Raw genomic sequence first — 25,514 nt, 5'->3', positions numbered from 1 at the left:
GTTCTACATCATAGTAAAATTTATTTGCAGCTGATGTATCAGACACACATGTAGTATCTAGTATATGAAAAAAAGATTGTGACATAGGATAAGCAAACTGAAACTTGGGCAAATTTTGATTAGACATTTTTCCAAAGAAGACATAAAAATGGACAAGGAGTACAGAAAAGATATATCTCTCTAGTTAGGAGGGAAATGCAAATTTAAATGAATAAGGAATGCTGTTTCTACTATATCTAGAAAGAGAGTTCTAATAAAGGAAAGAAGTACAGTAGCATCTTGACCAGATGGAGAGAAACTGATGATGATGCCTACATAGGAGAGTCACTTTCTGAAACAGATGCCAGCTCTCAGAAAACTAGGGATGAAGTTACCATCTAACTGAGCAGCCACTCCTCTAAGTACACACAGCCGGAACACTCAAAGACACGTCCACACGATCCTATCCGCGATTGCTCACAGCAGCACTAGAAGGCCCCACACGAGAAAACAACTCATGGATTTCATTGGCGATTTGCATTTTGTTTTTCTTGATTGCTGAGGATTGAACCCAAGGCCTTGCACTTGCCAGACAGGCACTACATTCCATCCCCAGTCCTTCACCCAGTAAAGATGGAAGAAATGAGATGCTTTCGTGTGAGGGGAAGTTTGTTTCACCATAAACACAATGCACTAATACAAACTCTCTAGCATTACTCATCCTGAAGAGACATGAACAAGCACCTATTCACCTTACACTGGCACTGACCACGGGCTAAAGCAATGTTCGAGTTTCTTGAACCAATGAGTTCACTGGTCTTACACGCAGAGCATGGAGCGGGCTCTGACACCAGCTTGGAGACCCAGAGCAGCTGCCTCACTGCAAAGCCACATCCCAGCCTGGAGGATGATTTCCTCACAGCTGCATAGATGGAGGCTCACCTCCAGTTAACTTTGCACACTATACATACACACTAGAAACGCCTGTGAACCCCAAGTCCTGGGAAGAGGAGACCATGTACAGCTCAGGTAGAGCTACAGCTGGGAAGGAGGCATATGCTGGGGAGCAGGAATATCAAGTGCGGGTCTGTTGAGCCTTCCTAACCACTCTATGAGGATTTGTCAGCAGACCCCATACCTACAGTCATTGCAGGTAGTCACAGCTGCTTGACAATACTATTCTCAGAAGATAGCCTTTTATAAGACACTCTGAAACAAAGACCAACCTTAGAAATATAATATTATCCCTGGTGGTGGTGGTGCACATCATTAATCCCGGCACTCAGGAGACAGAGGCAAGCAATTCTCTGAATTCGAGGCCAGCCTGGGTTACAGAATCAGTTTCAGAACAACCAGGGCAATACAGAGAATCCCTGCCTCAAAACAACAGCAGAAACAACAACAACAACAACAACAAGAACTAGTTATAATGCTGAAAAAGTATCCAATTTAATAAATGGGCCCATTCATACTAAATATACAGAATTAATGTCTCTAAATTATCATAGTAGATTAATGGTTGGTCTAAGCTGAGGATAAGACTGTGTAAAATTTGTCTGAACCAAAATTGTAGTTATACGTATCAAATCTGACAGTAAGCAGAACTGGAAGATAGAGAGGAGGAGAAAGCTTGCCTCTGGCTAGATAATTCTTGTCACAAAAGGCCATAAGGATGGATAGCCTGAAAGCATGCACAAAAGTCCCTGTAAGGCACACGCACACACGTACACATACATGCACACTCTGCACACTCAAGCGTACAAGCATTCTACTTCTGGAAGGACACTTCTACAGCAACTGCCGGTTCAGTCTTAGTCAGCAGGCAGCCTGGGTATTGACTCTTAGAACCAAAGGGAATTGTGTCAAAATAAATCATGTAACTGCTTTCACCTTACCTTTATGTCCTTTTCTTCCTAGGGTTTTTGGGACACACACTTGTATGCATTCCCACTGCACTGCTCATTCCTGAAGAAATATATTTGTGGGGATCTGTGTTGTTTACTTGGGGGAACAGAGGGATAGAAGGTGACTGAGGTCCTTATATACATAACGGTTTCACAAAGCAGAGTTTAAAAAGGCAGTGGTGATTTTTTTTTTTCGATGCGTTGTGAGAGTATTGGGGAAAAAAAATTTTATTTTGAGACAAGGTTTCGCTCACTTAATGTGCATTTGAAAAAATAAATTTAAGTTCTCTGTGGGAGTAGAGGTCAAGGCTTTAGAGGACAAAGAAGGTCCGAGAAGACCGTGAGTTTAGAATCATGCTGCACAGAAATACAGGAGCTAGAGAGGCAGCTCAAGAACACAGGCCCGGCTGCTGCAAGTCTCCACCACCTCCATAACATCCACCTCCATGACACGGACGGACAGACGAGTTCTAGTCCGAAACGCCATCTCCCAGAAAGCCTTGCGCAGGTGCCTGCTTTCATGGATACTGTTTAAGAAATGACGAACTAGTCGACAAATGCAGAAGCTAGCAGGAAGGGCCCGAGTTTCGACTCTGCAGTTGTTTTCCTGGATCTGTAAACACGTGGCTCTGGAGGAAAGATTGATAGCTCCGGAGCCTACAGCAGCAGATGTTTCGAACAGGTGCTCATTTGGACAAAGCAATCACCCCAGCAAACAGGCACCTCCTCCTTCAGGGCATGTGAGACCATATCAAATTCTGTTGAGTCACTCAAATTTCTTTTTTCAGGCAGTTATGTAAAATGCACTTAAATACTGGTTTCCTTCCCCGATTTTTGCTATTAAGGCTTTAAATTGTAAAGGAATTGCAATGCGTCGATTTAGGAGTTGGATTCAGTCGTACCACGGTATGAATATCAATACAAGGTCCCTGTTTCCAGCCCTGGGAGAACAAGCTCTTACTGTTCAGATTGAGAAAGATTGTGAAATGTGTGTGTACAGTTGGCTTCACACGAAAGTTCATAGAGACAGGAGTGGGTGTGGGGCTTATGTCAAGTTGTAGCAGGTAGCTTAAAGAAGAAAGCTGTTGGAGAAGAAGAAAGCGAAGGGTTTGTGATGTAGACCGCAGCATGAAGTGACGGAGAAGCCCGGTGTGAACGCGGAAGCAGGGGACTTCTACCGCAGTCTGAGCAGAGGGAGTTGAAACTGTCTGCTTTGTAAAGAGGAGGAGTGTGTCTCCTCCCCTAATCCAGGGTTCTCTGAGTCAAGGTTAGAGACAAAATGAACAGACGTCATCATGAGTGTTTTATTTTCTTTCAGAAATGAGAGCTCAGTCAGATCAGAGCCTGCCTTACATGCATGCCGACCGGAATATAATACCCAGAACCTTTGAAAACCCTGGGGTGTGGAAGTGTGTGCCTGTAATCTCAGCACTGGAGAGAGGGAGATGGGAGGGTCCCTGGAGAAAGAAAGGGGACCTGTGCCTGAGAAAAAATGCACAGTGAAGTCCTCTGACTTCCGTATGCCCTAGCACACACACACATACACATTGCACATATAAATTACACATATACATAAGCACACATATACCGAAAAGACAAGAAATGGGGAGAAAAAGACTTATCAAGGAAGGAACCAAGGCAAAAGATGAGAGGGGTAGGAACAAGGGGAAAAAGACATAAAAACAGAGGGAAGGGTGAGAAGCATCAAGCACCCTGTTCCCAGCTGAGAGCCACCATATTCCCCACTTCAACATGTGATAGCAGTGCTTAAAACTGTCCAGGTAAAGCATGTATATTCCCCTTGCACTAGCAGTCCTGTGGCCTTGGTCAGCTGTTTCTTGGGAAAGCAGACATATTTCTCTATAGGGTTGTGCAATTTTAATGTGCATGTCAGTAAAAGTATAGATATTGGTTAGCACTGAGGACATTTTTCTTATTGCTTTATATATTTTATTTAATGTGGGGGTGGAGCTCACGTGTGGAGGTCAGAAGATGACTGTCAGGAGTGCTCTTCCCTTACTGTGTGGATCTCAGGAATCGAACTCAGTCCACAAGACTTGGCTGCCAGCACATTTGCCCATGGAAGAATCTTACCTGCCCAATAACAGTGTTTCACTCTTACCAGGCTCTCCTGCAATCTCTCTTTCTCCTCCCACTCCTTGAAGATAAATGGATTTGGCTGCCTTGTGTGGTTTTATCCAGTTTCCTTCCAGTGGATTGTTTTCCTCTGGAAATTTTAATCTTTCACCAAAAGCACAGAGGAGCCATGGTGGGTTTTTAAAATACAAGGCTAAAAATCAAAAGCCTTGCACTTAATCTTTGTTTTTCTCTGGCTTAGGTAAGAAAGTGTGTCACTTTGAGTAATAATTAAGCTAGAGAAAAGTGGTCACTGCGGCAAAAAATAAGAACAAAAAATTCTTAAACAGAAAATTCATAAAAGAAAAAAAGGTAAATTTAGAAACAAGCCTTAAACATTGGTGACCTTGCTCTTTCCAAGGTTCAGAAATCTCAGTTATTGATCATAAATAGATAATAGCAAGGTTAAATAATGCAATAACAAGTTCCTTAGGACAGGAGGTGACAATCAGATTAAAGTTGCCCTCCCTTTGCTATAAATAGTGCTAAGTTACAGTACTTGCCTGGAAAGAAGCTCACGTACAGTGGACAAGAACAGGGGATAGAAAGATTCCCAGTGGGGTACAGATCCCACAGCAGCAGTCTTGAGGATGTCCATGGTGGGGGCAGAAATGCCAGAAGCGGGTTATGGTTCCTGTTTCTTTTTGTGTCCTAAAGAGAACCGCTGTGTAAAAGCTCCTGTGAATAAGAGGCTGAAAGGGAGAGGAGGCACCCAGACAAGTGGTTGAGCCAACTGGTTGACCAGCTCAACCTGCTCCTACTCTTCACTCCAGGATCAGGCATCAATCCAGTAAAATATCCCCAGACCTCTTTGCTATATTGGACTAGCCCTCTCTCTCTCTCCCCCATATCACTCTCCTTCCTTCATTTCTCTATCTCCCCCATTAAGCTCCCTCTTAAAAACTTGTAATAAGCTCTAACATCCACCCTCTGTGGTTCATGACTTTCATTTTGTCAATTCATAACACAAGAACTGGAAAGTCACTCATTGGCTTGTGCAGTTTTGGTAGCCACGGAGTTTTCTGGAGATATACTGTGCCATTCTCAAAGACACAACTGTTTCTGTGTCTGGGCACCCCACCAAAACTACTGAGCCTTAATATGTGTGCTCAAGGAAATCTGGTTTAATCATGTCTTGACATGTAAGTTAAATGAGTAAGATGCGTACTAATTATCCACATGAACTATATGCGAGTCTGGACATGTTAATATCTGGCCACTTGGTTCAGATGGTGAGCTTCTATTTACAGGGGGAAGTGGGCTAAAATGGTGTGACTTCCACGCAGTGAAACAAACATCCTTCCCATTATTGTAGCCTGTTTTTGTTGTGGATCGGGGAACTACAGGACAGACAACACTCTGTTAAACTTTAAGGGACTTCAAATAAAAATGATTTTTAGATATTTGATTATTTCTTTTTGAAATAAGTTCTCATTTTGTAGTCCAGGTTTGCCTGGAGCTGCTATGTAGACCAGGCTGACCTTGAACTCATAGAGTCTACCTGCTTCTACCTGCTGAATGTTGGTATTAAAGACATGTACTACTATATCCAGCCAAAGACTTTAATTCATTAATCAATTATTATTATTGTTGTTGTTGTTGTTGTTGTTTTTTCAAGACAAGGCTCCTCCACATAGCACTGGCTGTACTAGAACTTGCTCTGTAGACCAGGCTAGCCTCAAAATCAAGAGATTTGCCTGCCTCTTCCTGTAAAGTTCTGGGTTACAGGTATGCGCAACTAGTAGCTAAATTTTGATTTTTAATTTTCTGTCAGTGGATGATGTTCGCACATGGGTGCACACATCTGGGGAAGCCAGAAGTTTCAGATCCTCGGGACCTGGAGTTATAGACATTGGTGAGCTGGATGATGTGGGTGATGGGAACCGAACTCAGGTCCCCTGAAGAGCACACTGAACTTTCAAATACTGAGCTGTCTCCCCTGCTCTCTGGAATGAATGTTGTATAGGGTTAATGTGATGACTGCTTCAGCACACCCAGTAGTCTTGGGCTATGAATTGAAGGGACAGGGGTTGTTGTTGTTGTTGTTGTTGTTGTTGGAGGTGAGAATGTGGGTGCTGTGTGTGTGTGTGTGTGTGTGTGTCCTGGAGTTGGGGGACAGAGTCAAAGAAGCAAGTAAAATATTAATCATCTAGAACAAAGGCCGCTTTGGTGACAAAGAAGTGTGACTAACTTGTCCACTGTGGTCCTCTGAATTCTGCAAGCCATTTGCTGGCACTTAGGAACTTTTTTAGCTGCCCTGAATAATCAACTTCAAGCAAAGTGGAGAGGGATGATGGTAAATGAGGCTGTTAATGTGTCTCTCCTTAAACTTGTATTTCGTTGATCTTCCATCAGTCATGTAAAGAAGCTTTCGCATGCCACAGATGACTTCACGGGTGTGGGAAGTGAAGCTGTGTTTTTGCAACATACTTAAGTTTGCCTCCTTTCTCTTATTATTAGTAATTACTGTTATGTTTTATGAGTGTGACTTACTGAGACTTTTATAACTCACCTAAATTAGTCTACAGTTTCACTGTGTAAAATTGGGCTGGTGATTACATTTATCCTGTGGCTGTATTAACTGTTAAGACTACAAGTGAGTAGAGTCTAGTGCCTAGTGTACATTAAAGAGTTAATTACCTCTTACTGCTATGATTGACTTTGTTTACTTGGTAATTACAAAGTGGATACATCACAGTAATTTATGCATATTTATAGGTGGGGTGGCTCATACCTAGAATTCCAGCAATTACGAGGTTGAAGCAGGAGAAGCAGGAGCTAGCTCCAGGCTGGTCTGGCCTACACAGAGAAACCGTAGGTGAAAATTTAAAAGTTAGTATACACACGCATGCAATATATTTAGTGAAATAAAAGTGAGAGTGGGACTTGGAAATCAAAGGTAACTAGAAACAACTACTAAAGCTGTGATAGAATTTGATCTAAAAACTGAATAAGGGCAAATTGAAGAAAATGAACATTTCATAGGCATCACATGAAGTCAAAGCCATTTCTGTACACAGAAGAGAGACTGATGCTGTGACTCTTTTAGGCACTGCACAGACGTCTCAATATTGCTTTGGGCATTTTGGGTCTTTTGCAGCTTCTTTTTCACCTTGTCTAATCCTATAAAGAATTGCATTGATACTTCAGTGGAGACAGTATTGATTCTGTAGGTCATTTTTGGCACTATTGGCAAATCACTATAACCAGAATCCAGAATTAAAAATCCACAGTTAGATGTATAAAGAAAATGTGGTATCCAATGGTCAGCTCATTCTCCACAGTGATGGGGAGAATGGGCACTGCCTCGGACATGTACTCTGGTGCCCCCAATTTGACTATATAAGGGGAAGCAGTCTATCCAGATGAGACATTTTAGGTGGTGATCATAGTGGGGGAGAGATGGTCTCCTCTGTCAGAGGTCTAGAGTAAGGGGGTTGGGAACAGAAAGATAGAAGTAAGGTGATGACAATTGGGATGACATCTGAATAAACTATTAAAAAAAAAAAAAAAAAGAAAGAAAATGTGGTATATATCCAAAGTAGGACTCACTTAACCATAAAAAAAAAAAAAAGCATTAATTCATATTAGGAGTGGCAACAGGAAAAGGCCTGAGAAACTGTTATAAAAGCTAGGAACAGTAAGACAGACATTATATGATATGCCCTCTGGGAAGTAATCTCAAAAACTGATGTCTGAAAAGTTGGAAGTCAAAGAGTGGTTACCAAGAAATGGAGGGTTGAGCTCAGTGGTAGAAAGGTCAGCCAGTGGCTACAGTATAATTTCTAGATGGTGTTAGAACCAAGGAGAGACAGACTGAATGAGTCAGCCTTGTTATTCTGTTATGCCAGGGGTAAATATAATTAACAATAGATTAGACATCTCAAAATAGCTACAAAAGAAGAATCTGTGCTAACTATAAAAGATTAAGGAGCTACCCTTAATTACCTTGCTAATGACCATGTTGATCACTACCCACTGAATACATAAATCAAACAACCATATTTTACCTTATAAGTGTGAACTGTAGGCCATTAATAAAACACCAGACCATGGAACTAGTCTCCCATAAGGGAATCTTCACAAGACTAGCCAGGAGTCTCACAGTGCCTACAAAGCAGTGCAGAATCTGACACCATAGAACTGCTGTCTGGCAAGCTGGCAAGCAGCAACCCCAGTCTTGGACTAGAATATAGCTTTGATCAACCAGGAGTGTCCTGATTTACATAAACTTGATTTGCATGATCCTGATTTGCAAGATCTTGATTTGCATGACCTTTATTTACATGCCAGATGTTGCACAACTGGAAATAAATTACATTCACAGCATCTTACACTAATCTCGCAGAACTGCACACCTGTCAGCCTTTACTATTCTCCTACACATGGTGCAACATGACACTCCCAGAGTCTACATAGAAAAACTCACTCAAAATGCAAAATTACTTCTCTCAAATGAGATTCCTTACAACCTGTTTCCCTGGGCTGCAGTGGTATTGTTAGTTTCCAGTCTATTACCTTCTTGCAGTGTACACACAAATAAATAAATAAAATTCCCTTTACTGTCTAAAGGGTTAATTTAATTTCTGCCTGTTAAACTGCTCCCTGACTACAGGGTCTACTACAATACGTATGCACATATTAAATATCAATGAAAGCCATCTTACAAATAGAATAAGACATCAAATCTCTGACAACTTGAATGAACTATCAACCAGGGAAAGATTGGGGAAATAGAGAACATCAAAGGAAACAGAATCGGAAAAGGGAAAAGGGAGGCTCGTTCTATGTGGAAACATGGCAACACCTCAACTGAGATCCAGAGGCACATGATGGTCAGCAAGCAAACAGTAAATCATCATCTTTTCCCACTTCATTCTTGTTTCAAGAGATCTCAGTTCTTCTACTCTTGATACATTCTTTGAGTTAAAGTAAAGCCAAAACCTGGCCAAATAACACAAGATAATCTGCACATTATTTTAGTTATTACTTTTTGTCATAATCATTTGGGCTGCAATGATATTAAAAATATAGCTGTATTTTTATGAGAAATTTCCCTGAAGTTGAATGCAGGACTGCATTTAAGACAGTCTGCTTTGGAAATGAAAGGAGAGTCTGAAGTTTTGGGATTTGTGCAGGCAGGTTCAAGCCTATGAGATATTTATTCAAACAGGACAGGTCCAGGGGGTAACATCCTCAAGTAACTGAACATTAATAAGAGGCAATGAGAGCCAACATCTGATCGAATATGCTATTGTAAATAATGATTCATTTAGCTATAACATTTGCACTAGAATAGCCATTTATATTTATACTTGTAATTCTTATTAAGTCATTAACATAAATTAACAGGGCACGGAGGGGGAGTTGGGCTAGTAAAGGAGGTGGCTGTGGAACCTAATGACCTCACCGTACCCCAAACCCACATGGTTGAAGGAGAGAACTTTTGTCCAGCCAATTGTCCTCTGACTTCCATGTGAATTCTGTGGCACATGGTACCTTCACCACAAACAAACAAACAAACAAACAATCAAATGCAAAATTTAAATTAATAACCACATGGCTGTATCAAACAGTGTACTATATGGTACCCAGTAGACACATAATATCTTGTGTTAGACAACCTTGAAGCTAAAATTTCTATTTATCCGGGCAAAGGAATTTTACACATTGCCCTCCCCAAGGGCTCAAAATCCAATTACACCACAAAGATCACAGCGTCCTAAAGGACAGATGTTGAGCTGTAATGAGAATCACACTCACTAAAAAGCACATATGAATGGGGAAGTCCTGTTACCTGGGCTTCATTGCCAGGCCTTTTCTTTCCCATTGGCATAAGCCTTCTACGATCCATCAATCAGGAGAATTAATGGTGTGCCGAGAAATTTAAGCCATATGGAGATAATCAAGGCATCATAAATCTTGTTAGAGCAAATAAAGCCTGAAGAAAGGGACCGATAATGCAGCAATCAAATTTCAAAGCTACCTGCTTGCCCTGAATAACATGTCAATGAATTAGAGTAGAGAAGCAAATATGCCAATGGGGAAGTGGGTACAGATGCTTAGGAACAAAGGAGTGGAGGAGATGTAAGAATCTCCTTGAGGAGGCCGATAGTGAGACACCTTCATGAGCCACCTAATGTAAAAACACTCCGTGTCCAATAACATGAGGCATGCCTCCAGATACAAGGCATCTCTAGAGATCAGATTGTTGAATTCTATGACTCCCAGCTATCTCTCTTCTTTTCAATTTCCTATCCAGCTTGCTTGGATACACCTTCAGGAAAAAGAGTGTAGTTCTAGGTAAATAATTCCCCAAACTGGAATGAAGACTTTCAACCAAACCTGAACAAACGGTTCTGAGGAGAATTCTGCTTAAAACGTCTAGGGGAAAATGGTCTTTCCTAGTAAAATATAGACAAAAAGGAAGTAATCCTCTTTAAATATGTTTGCGTGTTTCTGTGTAAGAGGCTACTGATGACGATTGGAGAAGCCTCCATTGTGTGAATATTTTTCAAGACCAAACAACATACCAAAGCTGAAATAGGGAAGCAGCAGAAGGCTAGATAGCATTTCCTGTGCCATCTGTTTGTTTGTTTGTTTGTTTGTTTGAGACAGGGTTTCTCTGCATAGCTCTGGCTGTCTTAGAAATGATTCTGTACACCAGGCTCTCCTAGAACTCAAGAGACCCACTTGCCTCTCTCTCCCGGGTACTGGGTTTGCAGGCATACACCACCATTGCCTGGTTCTATTTATTTATTAAACATACCCTAGAAACATCCACCTTGAACTTTCTTGTCTTGTCTTCCAGTAACGATTTATTCATCCCAAAGTTTGTCAAATATTCATGTGAGAAAAAATATACATAACTTGTGTTGCAATCCAAGAACAGCCACTGTTCCAGTTCGCCCCCTTTTCTGCATTTTTCTCTCTCCATCCTCACAGCTGGTTATGAGATCTCTACTGCCGTAGGGAGAGAATTTATGTTACAAGACAGTCTCTGAGCCTATAAATAAATGTCTCAGGTGTCTGGATTCCAGAAGAATGACAGAGCAAGAACTGGCATGCCCCCAGTTGTTAGATTAACACCAGAGGCTATGATGGGAATGCATCCTCACAGTCAAATTCCTTTCCTGTGATTCCTTTTGTGATTCCCTGTGATTCCTTTGTCTCCTCATGTGACTCAAGAATCAGTGGTAGTTTGGCAGTGGGCTGGTGTTGTGAAACCTCATGCTTTCTCTGATGCCTATGAGAAAATATCTCCACTCTGCCTTGTGGCTGGAACTCTCAACAGAGCTCCTGCTATGTTGCTCTTTCTGTTTGTTTGCCCACGGCATAAATATTTCTTTCAATAAATGCCCTATCAAAAAAGACAGTCCTCATCTGTGCCATCCTTGACTTTGCAAGCCAATACCTTTCAACTTGATGATCTGGTAAAGAATTCTAATGCTGGTTCCTACAGGGTAGTGGCAAATTTTGAGAAGGCAGCTGAGCATCTACTTATCCACAGGAACTTAAGTTATGATGAGTTTTGTATTTGCTTATGTACAGCCAGGAGAATACAAAATGATAGCTCTTCATGAAGAACCATTTATTCCAGTTTAACCCAATCTATGAAGGAATTCTGTGAATTCAGAGCAAGCTGAAAACTGTGACCAGAGACTCAAAGCCACCAAAATTTATCTCATTAGGTCCTGCTGCTGATAAATGTGTGCTACCACTAAGAAGTTATTTAATCCCTCTGAATTTTGATTCATTTGTATCAGAGGGCAATGCTGTCGAGTTCACATATTTGAGCTTATGTAGCAAACACCCCACATGAGGAACAAAGGTGAGTTCATTGCTTCAGATCTATGGGCAGGAAAGAATTCTGCTTTCTAAGACTCAACTTATGTTGAATGGGTTAACATTGTATTAGCGCAAGCAGGCTGACAGAACATAAAGATACTCACAAGAGAAATGTGAGCCCTCACTCTGATCAGACTGTTAGAACAGTAGACAAGAGAAACGGGAATTGTTTCAGGATCTCATGATGGAAGAAGAAAAAGGCCGAAGCGAAGCAACAGCCAGAAGACATCACACTTGGCTAAGAACTTGTCAGAGTACCTTGTTGGGTGAGTCTGAAGCAAAGACAATGATGAGCTGAGGTGGAAGAGAACAATACCTTGACTGGGACTGGATGATGATTTTCCTTTACCCTCTGTTTAAACGTTAATCTCATTTCAAGACTCTGAAGTTGGACTGAGGGGTGTCACTGTATCTCTTTGTTTCTCTTCCCAGTACGACCACATGAAGAGGGTCTCCTCTTTTTTGCATCTTCCTCCTATTAATTTGACTTCTTGAGGATGGGTAGGCAAACCTGAAGCTACAGAACGGATACAGATTGTAACCTCTAGGTCAGTAACACTAAGGTAAGGCCCACTGAACTGGGAAGGATGGTTAATCAACACAACCATCCCTAGCAACTGGACAGCTGTGTCAGTGGGCTTCTACCACCTTGTGATAGGCCACTGATATTCTAAAAGAAAAAATAATCAAAATTGAACTTTAGTATGACCCTTTAGAACCTGTTTATCCTGTCTTTGAGATCTTTGTTTGTGTGTGTACGTGTGAGGGTTGTATGTTTATATTTGTGTGTGCGGGTGAGTGGAGAGCAGAAGATGACACTAGATGTTGGTCCTTGACTCCCATTGGGTTTGAGATAGACTTCCATTGTTTCCTATTATGTTCTGCACGCTAACCAGGCCACGAGCTTCTGTGCTTCTCTTGTCTCCACTTCCTAGCTCTCTACAGAAGTTCTGGGATTAGGATGTGTGCTCCTCTGTCTAGGATTATGTAGGTCCCAAGGAGGTCCTTCCATATATGTGGCAATTGCACTACCATATGAGCCATAAAAAGTGTTATACCATTGTAATTAAACATTTTTTTCTAATAATTGCTAGAATTTTGCTAAAATGAGTTTAACTGTGGTTAATATATCTACTCAGTGGTAACAGAAATTGTGTTCCTTTGGGTGTTTGATCATGGGAGGCAATGCAAGTTTGTCCATGTCTGCTCTGACTCAAGACACCAAAATTCGTTTTCTGTACATTTATCATAAAGATGCTGTGAAATTTTTATGTTTATAAGCCCACATATTTTACCAACAAAAATTCTTCTAGCTTTTGGCATCCCTTGCAATGACTCTTCAATAAACTTGGAATAATGCCCGAGCATGTGTAGTTAGTTACTAGCCACCTCCCCGGAATACAGCCACGGCCATCTGAGCATACGTTGGCAAGTGGAGTGAATTTTATTTATCCCTAGTTTAAAAGTTAAGAGCTACCCCCTGACACACACACACACACACACACACACACACACACACACACACACACACACACGTTCATGTGTGTGGAAGCCAGAAATCAGCATCAGATATCTTCCTTCTCCGTCTCTCTACAACTTGCTTTTTAGAGAAAGGTTCTCTTAGTTTTACCTAGTGTTCACCCACTCAGCCCAGCGGGATGGCAAGCAAGCAGCAATCAGACACCTGTCTCTTCCATCTGAACCCTGAGATGACAAAAGTAGACCACCGAGCTTTATGTGAATGCTGGAGATGCAATCCGATCCTCAAGCTCTTTACCTAAAATACTTTTGATTCACTGAGCCATGTCCTTATCCCTTCAGCCCTCACCAAACATGTCAATGTTATAATACACACGTTCTCTTGACATTAAGGAATTCACTCAGGCAAGTCTGAATATCAGCAGTAGGCTGAGCTAGCCGTTAGCTTATGGAAGTAATATTAATAAATTATTCTCAATCAAAATACCTGGGACTGTGAATTCAAATACAACATTGGGACTTGGATTCGATGAACACTTTTCTTATGGCTTTAGCCGTGCAGAGCAGAGTAGCCATGCACACAGGCTTCTCAGTTGATGGCAGCTGTGATTTACCCATTTACGTCTTAAGACACATAACTTTGGATGAGTTACAGACTTTATAACAACTGAGGTTCTTTACAGATTGTGTGAGAAAACATGTCGAGATTATTTGCTAATGTATGTAGGACGCTTAGCTTGTGTTGGCACTTCATGCAAATTTTGAATGGAAAGACTTCACTTGACTCTGGAGAGAAACCATAGCTTTGCATTGAATATAGTGGTGTACATGGGAGGCAGGAAGAGACAGGTGAATGCCTGTGAGTTTGAGGCCAGCCTGGCCTATGTTAGTTTGAAGCCAGCCAGACCTACTGCATGAAATCCTGCTTCAACACATCAAATTGTCACGTCAACATAACATAACATAACATAACATAATATAACATAACATAACGTAATTTCTGAAAGAAAGGAAGAAAGAAACATTTTTATTTTCATGGTATCTCCTTATTTCGTAATTATGCACAGTAATAAGCCGCTGTGGAAAGCAAACTTCTCCACTAAAAGCAGGTCTTTCATCCACAGCTGGTACACATATAGTTAATTTTGAAAAGCAATCCTAAGTGAGAGTGAAGGCTGAGAACAGTGAAAGGAGAATAGACAAATGTGCAGCTGTGGTCACTGGGGGCCCAGTAGGCCTTTCCCGGAACTGCAAATCACGTATGCAGGAGGGACAGTAGTTAGTTACCTGCTGCTGTCTTCCTGTAACTGGGTTTCAGTGGGGGAGTTAGACCTGCATGTAGCTTGCTACTGTGCCAGGGATGCATATGGGTTCTAGCAGTCATTGTTTCTGTTGGAGAATTCCCAAACCAGAACGTAGAGGTCAGTCATCACAACTGAGAGGGCAGATCACACTGAGGAAAGGCTGGTTGCTGCAAGAGGCAAAGGTGATCAGGTCTTATGAGGAAGGAGAGAGAGTAGGTCACAGATGATTCTCGAATGGAAGCCATGTACCTTCAGATCCCATAAGAAATATTAAGAGAGTGTCTGTCTCTGTGTGTGTGTGTGTGTGTGTGTGTGTGTGTGTGTGTGTGTGTGTGTGTGTGTGTGTGTACCTTTGCTGTAGGTGTCCCATGTACATTAAAGTTCCTGCCAAGGCCAGAAGAGGGTATCAAGTCAGCTGGGACTGGAATTTCAGGCTGTTGTAGGTCCCAGTGTAGGTCCCTATAACCTCCAAAACAAGAGCAAGTGCTCTTAACCCCGAACCAGTTCTCTAGTCTTATAACCCCATTTTAAAGCCATTGTGTGATAGGAAATGACTCCAGTAACTCTACCTGTTAGAGGTCCATGCCTGGCACACCTGAGGGTCAAGTCTTGAGCAATTCTCCACGCGGTCACCAACCAATTCTTAACCCTCCTCATTGTTATAACTTTATAAACATGACGTTGGATGGGAGTGTCTATGTTGAGCTGAAGTACTCCCCCAGGAAGCTTCAGTCCATGGTTTGAACAGTATCCCCCCACATCCTTGCACAGTTTAGAGAACAACCAAGAGATAGCTTTCTTGTTGTGATTTGAGTGTGAAATGTTTCCTACAGACTCACCGATTTGAACACTTGGTCTCGGCTGGCAGCACCGTTGGGGAAGGGGCAGAAAGTGTGGTTACGGAACCTATAGGAGGTGGAATCTTTTTTTTTTTTCTTGAGGAAGTATAACACCAGGGGCAGATGTGAGGTTTTATACCCTGGCCTCTCTTGTTATCTCTCTGCTTCCTAACAGCCAGGCTTCAATCCTCCTGCACTTATGCCTCCCCTTCCATCTGGAACAATAAGCCAAAACAGTCCTTTTTTCTGCAAGTTGCTTTTGTTCATGGTGATTTATGATAGCAACAGCACAGTCACTAGTACACTCCTCCTCTGTCCCTATTTACTGAGTAAGTAATGCTCTCAGTAGAAGTGGAAAAAGCAGATTTGCTTTCAAAGGAGTTTAAAAAGGTTATGTATTTCCTTCTGAGCTAATACACGTGATGGCCCTCACTCTAGAACTGTTATTTTTTTCCTAGAGAAAATATTTACTTGAATGTTAAGGAAATATTATCATGTGGAAAGGTTCCCACTAAAGTCTCAGGAAACTCTCAGAATTTGTAAATATGCATAAAATCATTGGAATGCATCTAAAGCTGAAGTGAAAGTGTCCTATACAGTTCCATAATTCCACGGCATAAACTTCAAGAAAACACAGGTGAATGTTTCTTTTGTGTGACATGGCCCAGTCATGAAAGCCCCCCAAATCACAGAGAGGACAACTTTCCTTCTTCCTATTAATCATCATGTTTTCATGTGTAATCCAGCAGTATTGTGAGGTGAAAGTGGTCCCAGACAAGCAACTTGCACATTACAAACTGTATTAAATTAATCAAATATAGATAAACAATGATAATGACCATAAACAAGAGAAATGATGGACAGTAAAAGGTAAACACATTTTAAATGTTACTCAAATAGACATTCAATAAAACCACATCCTTTAGACAACATAATTATTCGCATCATAAAAATTCCTAGTGGTTGAAATCTAAAATATTGATTAAAAAGCTTCAGTTGGACTTCAAATCAGCCTAAAAAGAAATTTCCATCTTAATAAAATAGGCAAAACTTTCCTTGGAAACACCACAACCTATTTTGCTTAAAAAATGTGTTCACTATCCTTGAAAATGACCTAAAGTGGGTCTTCTGGAGAGGGCGCCTTTCCTTAGTAAGTTGAATCTAACGGACCAGAAAAGACACAATTCCAAAGCACTCAGGAGAAAAGAGGGATAACCAGCCTCAGAGTCAGTCCCAGGACCACATCTCAGACTCCTGGGCTGCTCAGTTGGTGACACAGGGAGTGGCTGGACAAATTCTTTACTTTAAAATTTTCCTTCCTGGTTTTTCAGAGGACATGGTGACCCAGCTTTCCCTAAGAACAGATGTTTAGCTGTGAAAATACATTATATCGCCTGGATTTTCTGAGCATCAGAGTTTGATTTTCAGACTTTGAAACATCTTCTGGAAGATCCCTTCTGTGGACTGAGGATGCAGTCCACCTTCAGTTATTACACTCCCTGCCCTCTGGTGACCTAGTGTCTAATTGCTGCAAGATGACACACTGTAGGATGGGTACCTTTTGTGCCTTTCATTTAAATGAAACCCCACTTACTGCTGTTTATGAATTCTGGGGGAGGGGAACAATGAATACAAAAAGATCTCTCCTGTAATTCTTACCACAAGGGCTTAATTAAACACCAACAGATGAATTGAGCCAGCATGGAATGCTAAGCAGACTCTGGAAAAAAAATGAAATCATTCAGATCTTTGCTTTTATAGTGAAAATGAGAATTGACTTTACTGCACTGGGAGTTGGAAGTAAAAGGTCTGGGTTTTTAAAAAAGCCTTCTCCACCAAGAGAGCAAAATGCCACTCAGTGGCATTGCATTTGTTTTAACAAAATTTCTTTATCAGAAACTATAATTTAATATTTAAGTATCTAATTTACATGTGACAAGATATCATATTCAAAAAAGTAAACCGCAACTAGAAAACTATTGACCACTAAAAACAATACCAAACACAAACCCAAACATTTGTAGGAAATCAACCGCTATCATCTGAACTGGAAACAAAAGGGTCTCACCGTATTTGGCTCATGAAAGAAGTGCTCATTGTAGTCTGTGAAAGAGTATCCATTGTAATTCATTGAAGTTTACCGTTTGTAGCATGAGTAACATTTAAAGATAGACTCATTGTCCGCATATGCACACGTGCGTATATATTTATATATATTATATTGTGAGACATACACTCGTGTGTGTTGATTTAAAGGTTTTCTATCTACTGACAACTGCCTGAACTTTGGAAGGTGCTGGAATCCTCATTTCTACATACCCTTGATTCATTTAATGATGCCTTCTTTTTAAAAACAGAACTTTATGTAAAATACTCTGCTTTTTGTTTATTAACTGAATATTTTCTTAAGCATAATAATAGACAATGAGAGAATTGCACTTATTATAAAGATACATTAACATGTTAGATTGCAGCTCAGCCATCAAAGATCAGGGACTGTGATACTGATGGTCCGTTTATGCATTTGATGCAAAGGTGATCATGGCCATTGAAATTAAAGTGAGGGTAACTAGTCACAGAACAAAAGGGGATAACGGAAGGAAACATGCACTATTCCTACTTTAATGTGAAACTAATTTTTTTCCCCCAGGAAAGCAACCCTTGCAACTTCCCTTTACAATGAAACACCTTCTGCACCCTTGGCAGCCCAGTAGAGGACATCTGTCTTCAAGTTCTAGTTCACTGTCTGAGTGTGCTGTTCCAGTTTCATCTCCACAAGCTGCCCTTGGAATTCTGGAGCATCTACAACATGACAGTATCTTGGTTCAGTTTCCTTGAGCCTCAATATTCCCTTCAGCTCTGTATAAATAGGGTCCATTATTCATCTTCTTCTGGTTCCTGTGGCAGCACGGTTACTTCTTCCTTTAGACAGTCACTGAAGAATCTGAGAATTGTGCTGTAGAAATGATGCTTGCTCATGTCAGAAATATGATATCCTTCATCTGGATAGACCTATGGCATTGAAGAAAAAGGTGAAATTAAGTTACGGTTGAGTTGGGCTACAGTCTATTCAGGCTATGTTACCAACATCTGCCTCTTTCTCTCTTTACCCTCACAGAACCAGTAAAAAGAAATAGTAAGGACCCTCCTGTGACAACCTGCAAGTCTCTAATACTCACTTCCCCTAAGGAAGTTTTCCAAGCTCTTCAAGCGATAAGGAGCTAAATATTGTAGGATGGGGAAATGTTAGCTTTCCCGTTTCTCTTGCAGTGTGAAAATCAGAAACAACCTGATTACAAGCAGGTAAGAGGGGATACTCATTAGCCATATATCATGGGGACACATCCTTTCTCTGAAACCTGTAAAAGCGGTCTCAACTTAGAGGCAGGAATCTGAGGTCTCATCAGATCCTTTGTGTGGGGGTTTGAATAAGAATGCCTCCCGTAGCTCATATATTTGAATGCTTAGTCCCTTGTGAGTAGCACTATTTGAAAGGATTAAGAAGGGTTAGGAGTTGTGGCTTTTTTATGAATATGCGTACTTTTGTTGAAGGAAGTACAGCACTGGGATAGGGTTTGAGGTTTCAAAAGCCCATGCCAAGCTCAGTCAGCCTCTTTCTTTCTGTTGCCTGATACCCTCCGCCAATGGAGTGCTGAAGTAGGCTACCAGTCAACATCTGGGCTTAGAGTTGAAATTTCCCCATCTTCTTGTAACCTACCTCTTGGTTATTTTCACTAATCTATCTTAAAATTCCTTGATCTGTAGCTTGCTTTGTCTTGTTATTATTGAAACGCCATGAAATTGCTTCCACGTTAGAGAGCATGGAAGTAGGGTACCTTAAATGTCCCCAGGCCATGGTCACTTATAACTTGGCTGCAGAGCAAATAAGCTCTAATTCCCATTGTGTCCATTAGCTGTGGCAATAGCTCTGCCATATGCCTGAGATGCTACCAGATGGCATTCTCACACTTTCTGCTGTGGAGAGCTAGATGCCTGTACATTCCAGATTTACTATTTACGCACAGATACATTAGCTTGTACACAGAGGAGAAAATTGCTATTAAGAGGACTAAGGAGCTCAGCATTACTTGGTGCTGCATTTCCAGCCACTTCAAACGTTCAAACTTCCTTCAACACACTTCATTTTAACAAAGCCACACATATTCGAACAAGGCCACACATTTTAACCCTTGTAATTCTTTCAAATAGTGCCACTCACTAGGGACTAAGCATTCAAACATCTGCACAATGACTGAAGATCTAATTAATCAGTCACCCTTACAGAAGGTTTAGTAGAACATGCCATTCCTTTTAGGAACTTTTGTTCACCATGACACAAAATACAGACATTTAAAGGAGGGCTTGTTGGTCAAAATAGTAACCTCTTCCATGCCCTGTTGACCGCTATGGCCTGAACATATTGTAGTCTTCTTAACTAAACATGTTGACATCCCTTTACTTAAAATATTTACTTGAGAAAATTTATAATTATGCATTTTTAATGCATCTAAAAATATCTACAAATCTTCTGGTCATTTTTACAACCAAGGGAAAGATGGGTCCAAGGAGTTGAAATGCAAAGTGCAAAGGATGCCTTATTTCCTGTCTCTGAGAAAAGTTAAGATTCTTTCACTTGCCTTGAGGGCACGTCAGGCAGCAGAAAGAGTCTAACTGTAGAAGGCTCAGAGACGTAAGAAGTAAACTCTAAAAGAGTTTTTCTTGAAAAGAGAGCCCCAGGGCATTGTGACTTCACCCAGGGCCTTGTGGGAACTAGTTTTCCTGAGATATTTTCTCCCAAAGTCACTCATCAACAGACAAGTGGAGCTGTGGTTTGAACAGCCCTAGCTACTGCTCATGTTAGCTTGGCTCTTGCGGTTGGTCATGTATTTCTGGCTTTGTTCCTGTGGAGAATCATGGAGTACTGTGGCTAGGTTCGTTCTTATAACCAATCCCAAGGTTAATGGCTAAAGTAGAGAAAATGTAGGCAATGGACAACCCAGAAGTTAGTTTAGAAATATAAGAAATGCAGAATGCTTGCTGCAGGAAGAGCCAGTGAACAGAACCATCATCCTGAGAAAATAGATATGTGGACTCTTTCCAGGCAGGACTAGTCTGGTAAAGCTCTTTGAAGCTCTTGTCATGTCCATAGGTCCCCTGGATGATGAACATGAAGATATACTTGATATTTGCTCTGCTGTTGTCTTAGGCCTAAGCTAGTATGTGGCACATGTGCACATACACACTCACACTCACATGCACATATATACTTATACATATGCATATATAAACAAACACACACACACATTTTTAAAAGAGCTGTTTTACTTTCTCATGATCTCTTGTAATGTGATGCTTCCTTGCCACAGACCCAAAGCCACAGGTCTGACTAAGACCTCCAGAATCCTAGACTAAAATCAGCTTCTCATGGTTTTCAGTTGCTTATCCCAAGTATTTGCTAGGGGGATATAAAGCTGGAGATCAGAATATTTTTCTTGAATGGTGGCTTACCTGCAGAGTGTAATTCACCCCAGCTTTTATCAGATGCTTGATCAATTCTGCTGAATGTTGGAAATGAACTTTTGCTGCAAAATATTAAATTATGATATTTTTAAAAAATGAATTTGTTAGCACCAGAGATTTTTAATGTGTTTTTCAAAGAACCTAAGTACTTACATTGTATACTTGGAAGACCTGTCTATTAATTTTAATTGGAAAACTGTTATGTAAAATAGTAGAATTTTTTATTTTTCATGATAAAACAGACCACCAACACAAGAGCTGTTACTAAGGGGAATTTAGTTATCCAGTGGTATTCTGTGCATGTGTGTATATTTGTGTGGGTGTCTCTGGGTACAGGTGTGCATATGTGTGTTTGTGAGTATGTGAGGAAGTCAAAAGCCCACTTCAGATGTAATTCCTCAGGTGCCTCCCACTCTTGATTTGAGATGTGGTCTTTCATGAGCCTGAAACTTTGACAAATAAGCTAAACCAGCTGAACAGCAAGTTCCATTTTTTCTGCTTGTCTCTGTGTAGCATCCTACCAACATTGTGATTACAACCACCATGATTGTAGTTTACATTTTACTTGGGTTCTGGAGATTCAAACCCTGGTCTTCACACTGGTGAGGCAACACTTCAACTCTGTATGAGGTCATAATTAGATATATTTTGTGAGAGATAATTTATTTTGTGTAATTATATATTTTGTTCTTGATAAGCATTGAAAGTAAAGCAGTGAAATATATTTTTATACATACTTGAGGTTTTCTACAATCTAGACTGAGATAGATACTGACACTCTGCATTATTTTATTAAATTAGAAGTGGGAAACACTATGATGGCTTCTCAAAAAAGGGTGCTTTGCAGAAAGCCTGATGACATGAAATAAATTACTGGGACCCATATATGGTAAACAGAGAGAACAGACTTCCCAAATTTGTCCTCTGACTCACAAACATATACTTTCATAAGCATGTGCACACATACATATACACAATAAATAAATAAATAATAAATGTAATTAAAATTTCATACTAGAACTGAACTCCAATGTTGAGAAGATAGAGTGCATTACTCATTATTCAGTGTTAAATATTTGATGTAGAGCAAACTGTTTTCTCTCGTTTCCTTCCATCTTCCTTCTGTGTGAATGGCAGGCTCTAAGGCTTTGGAACACACATCTCAGGAGGTCTGTATTTAGCAACAGTTTTATCTGTTATGAAATCATGGACCTGCCACTCAAATCCTTCTGTGCTATGCTTTGCTTGTATTCTGCCTAGGCTATTCCTTTTACTCTATACATGTCTTCAGATTTCCATAAACAACTTTAAGCTAACATTTTGTATCTGCATTTGTCAAAGACAGCCTTATCAGGGGTCTGAGCCTCCCTAGGCTCTCATCCTGTGGTGCAGAATAATCTTTCTATACAGCAGGGGGTCAGCAGTCCAAAAAGTCGTTCATTTAAAATATACTCAAGATCTTTCTGAACAATTTCCTATTACCATTAATAAGAAAAAAAGTCTCCAATTCTCAATAATTATAAATTTCTTAGTATGTGTATGTGACTTTGAATGTAGATTTATATGGGCAATGACTGATGTAAAATAACCTCATATAACTCATGTGGTTTTTGTAGGGAAGATATACGAAGAAAAAAAAAAACTCCATCATGTCTGTATTTGGGTGTGGTTGAAAAGATAACCATGGAAATGAATTGTTGTGGGGAGAGCGAGACTGATGGAGAGAGAGAGGGAAGGAGAGAGAGGAAAGAGAGAGAGGGAGAGAGGGAGGGAGAGAGAGAGGGGGGGGATGTATAATGTGTGTGAGAATATAGGCATACAGAGAGAGATTAGAGAGCAACCTTGGGTGTCAGTCTTTGCCTTTCACCTTTTTGAAGCGGAGTCTCTTGTTTGCTGCTGGGCATACCAGGCTGGCTGGTTAGCCAGCTTGCAGGGCGTCTTCTGTCCCTACTGTACATCTCTTTTTGGAGCACTGTGATTACAGGTATACACCACTGTGTCTGGCTTTACTTGGATTCTGGGAATCCAAGCTCTGTCACTGAACCATCTCTTCAGCACGCCTCCGCCCCAAATAATTGCAGTTGATTGTTTTCTGCTTTGTTTTCAATGCAAAGTCTGATGCTTGCAGTCTGATGTGGTAGCGCACACCTGTAATCCCAGTACTCTGCGAAGCAGAGGCTGGCATATCTCTCTGAGTTCAAGGCTAGTCTGGTATACAAAGTAAGTCCAGGACAGCAAGGCTGCCTAAAGAAACCCTATCTTGGAAAAAAAAAAGTGTGTTGTTTGATATTTTTCTCCCTCAAAGGACTAAATGGAACAATAAAGCTTAACTGAATGATTTCTCATTTTTCTAGCCATCAGTAGTAGAATAAAAGTGTCACTGAATAACCCCAAGTCAGCTAAGCGGTGAGCCAGGACTTGTGTACCTGTGCCTTCTGGCACTTGTCCTCAAACTGAATCAAATAGGAAACAACATGACTTATAGTAATATCAGTGACTTAGAAAAGAGGTTACAAAGAGTACTAAAACCTTCTATGTTGGCATCTAGAGTTAAAACTACCTAAATTTAAATATAGTTGGCACACTTGACTCAGGCTTTGTAGTGCAAGGTATAAGAACCACAGTACCCAGAAAAAATCCCCATAAGTTCTGTTTTTCTCATAGTTACTTCTCTAATATACTAGTTTAAAAAATGTTAGTTCCTTAGAACAATATTTTTTATGCAGAGCAAACTAGACATTATTAAATGATCTTAGTCATTTTCTGACACATAGTTAAAAACTAGTAAGTAGCTGGGCATGGTGGCACAAGCCTGTAATCCCAGCACTCTGGGAAGTAGAGGCAGGCAGATCTCTACAAGTTTCAAGGCTAGCCTGATTTACAAAGGAAGTCCAGAACAGCCAAGGTTTCACAGAGAAACCCTGTCTAGAGAAACCAAAAATATAAAAATTAAGTAAAAATAAAAACAGTTACTGTTTCTGACTACTTTTGATATATGTGGATGGTCTTAATACTTTGACAACCTTTAGAAGCATGGTGCTCTTTGCTGTTGTGTATCATGCAATATTGCTCCTAAATAAATATTTTCTGAAAACATTTCCAACTTGCAATAAATGTAGATTTTCAATAGTAGCCAGGAGAACGAAGAGTTTCTGTGTAGGCTGTACCAGGATTTTTTTTTCTTTTTTTTTCCCTTCCTCTCTGTCTCTCTGTCTTTGTCTCTATCTGTCTGTCTGTCTCTCCCTTTTTCCTTTCCTTTTAAACATGTCTCACAGCGTGATGAGAGGCTTGTTGCACAACAAAACAACAGAACTTTGGGGATGAGCCATGAGCTCCTTTAAGTCGGCTCCATTCCTCTTGCCCTGCTGCTCTTAGACCTCAAAGCTCCTTACCTAACCTTAATTAAGAAGCATACACACATGCAAACAGGAAGGCACGTCCATGCGCCTTCATATATACTCCGATAAATACACCACATGCATTGACTCCAGCTCTGATTCAGCTACATATTGGCATTACTATTTCTTATTTCCCAGTCAACACTAATTCCAATATGGTTTTTGATTGCAACTGGCCAGTGGCTGGTATATGCAAGCTTGCAGATAAAGTCACCCTACGACAACAGGAAGTGATATTGCATAGCACTATCTTATTCCCTTGTCACTTCCTACCAGACATCTCATTCTGCCTGTCACTTTCTGGACATGTGCAGCTTTATAGGATCTCCTGAAAGTAAGTCTTACATCTAAAACGTGTCCCTTTGTGAAGAGACAGCTCCTATCTGACAGGAGCAGCATGCACAGTACTTACTATCTGCAGTCCCGTGGATTATTAATAGATTCTCCTCTTTCAGACCATGAATGTTATGCAGTACACTGGATGCCTGTTTAAAAAAAAAAACAAACCCACAAGTATCTGCATATGTAGAGACATCTGAATGGAAACAATTCAACCTAGACTTTATAACAACAACAACAACAACAACAAAACCTTTGGCCTTTTGTTACCTTTACTTCGCATTACTCACCTGGTAAGCGCTTTCTTCTTTTGATGGCATACCAAGGTACCGCTCAGAGAAAGCTGAGGCTGTGACCCAAGGAAAGAAAAGAAACCATCAGAATAAGCAAAACACACTCTGTTTCATTATTTATTTATGCATCTCAAATGTAATTGTCACCCTCCAGTAAAACCAGTTATATCACTGTGGTGATAACTCACAGTACACTTTAATAACACATGATACATGAGCTCGATTGAGTTTCCCTGCATTTGGGATTTCGGTTTCCACCGATCAATACACTATATTAGCTCTGTCTGGAGGACCGACTCACCGTACAACTTCATGTCTGAGATGGGTGCAACCACTGTTCCACATTTGAAAAGCTTTTCATCTGATTTCAAGATCATTGAGGCAACATAGCCCCCATACCCCTGAGCAAAAGAAAAATTAAAATAATGACTCCTAGCAATAACTGTAACTTTGGATCACTGTTTAATAATGCACA

At 40.6% G+C, this 25,514-nt stretch overlaps 1 protein-coding gene across 3 annotated transcripts in view; it reads right to left on the bottom strand.

Annotated features, from left to right (window-relative positions):
- Window positions 1-16,191: 16,191 nt before the first annotated feature.
- Window positions 16,192-25,514, bottom strand: part of DPP10 (dipeptidyl peptidase like 10) — a 1,517,748-nt gene continuing 1,508,425 nt past the window's right edge. For all 3 annotated transcript variants that reach the window (XM_084793012.1, XM_084793011.1, XM_084793013.1), the window contains exons 22-26: window positions 25,341-25,440; window positions 25,037-25,095; window positions 24,820-24,892; window positions 20,998-21,071; window positions 16,192-18,501 (exon numbers count right to left, since the gene is read on the bottom strand). In XM_084793012.1, the coding sequence (XP_084649138.1) occupies window positions 18,367-18,501; window positions 20,998-21,071; window positions 24,820-24,892; window positions 25,037-25,095; window positions 25,341-25,440 (441 nt within the window). In that variant the 3' untranslated portion in view covers window positions 16,192-18,366. The remainder of the gene's footprint in view (window positions 18,502-20,997; window positions 21,072-24,819; window positions 24,893-25,036; window positions 25,096-25,340; window positions 25,441-25,514) is intronic.

This window comes from Acomys minous (assembly GCF_964271855.1).
Source record: "Acomys minous genome assembly, chromosome: 1".
Taxonomy (NCBI): domain Eukaryota; kingdom Metazoa; phylum Chordata; class Mammalia; order Rodentia; family Muridae; genus Acomys; species Acomys minous.
Note: the sequence above shows the minus strand (reverse complement) of the source record. Positions and strands in the feature narration are given on the sequence as shown.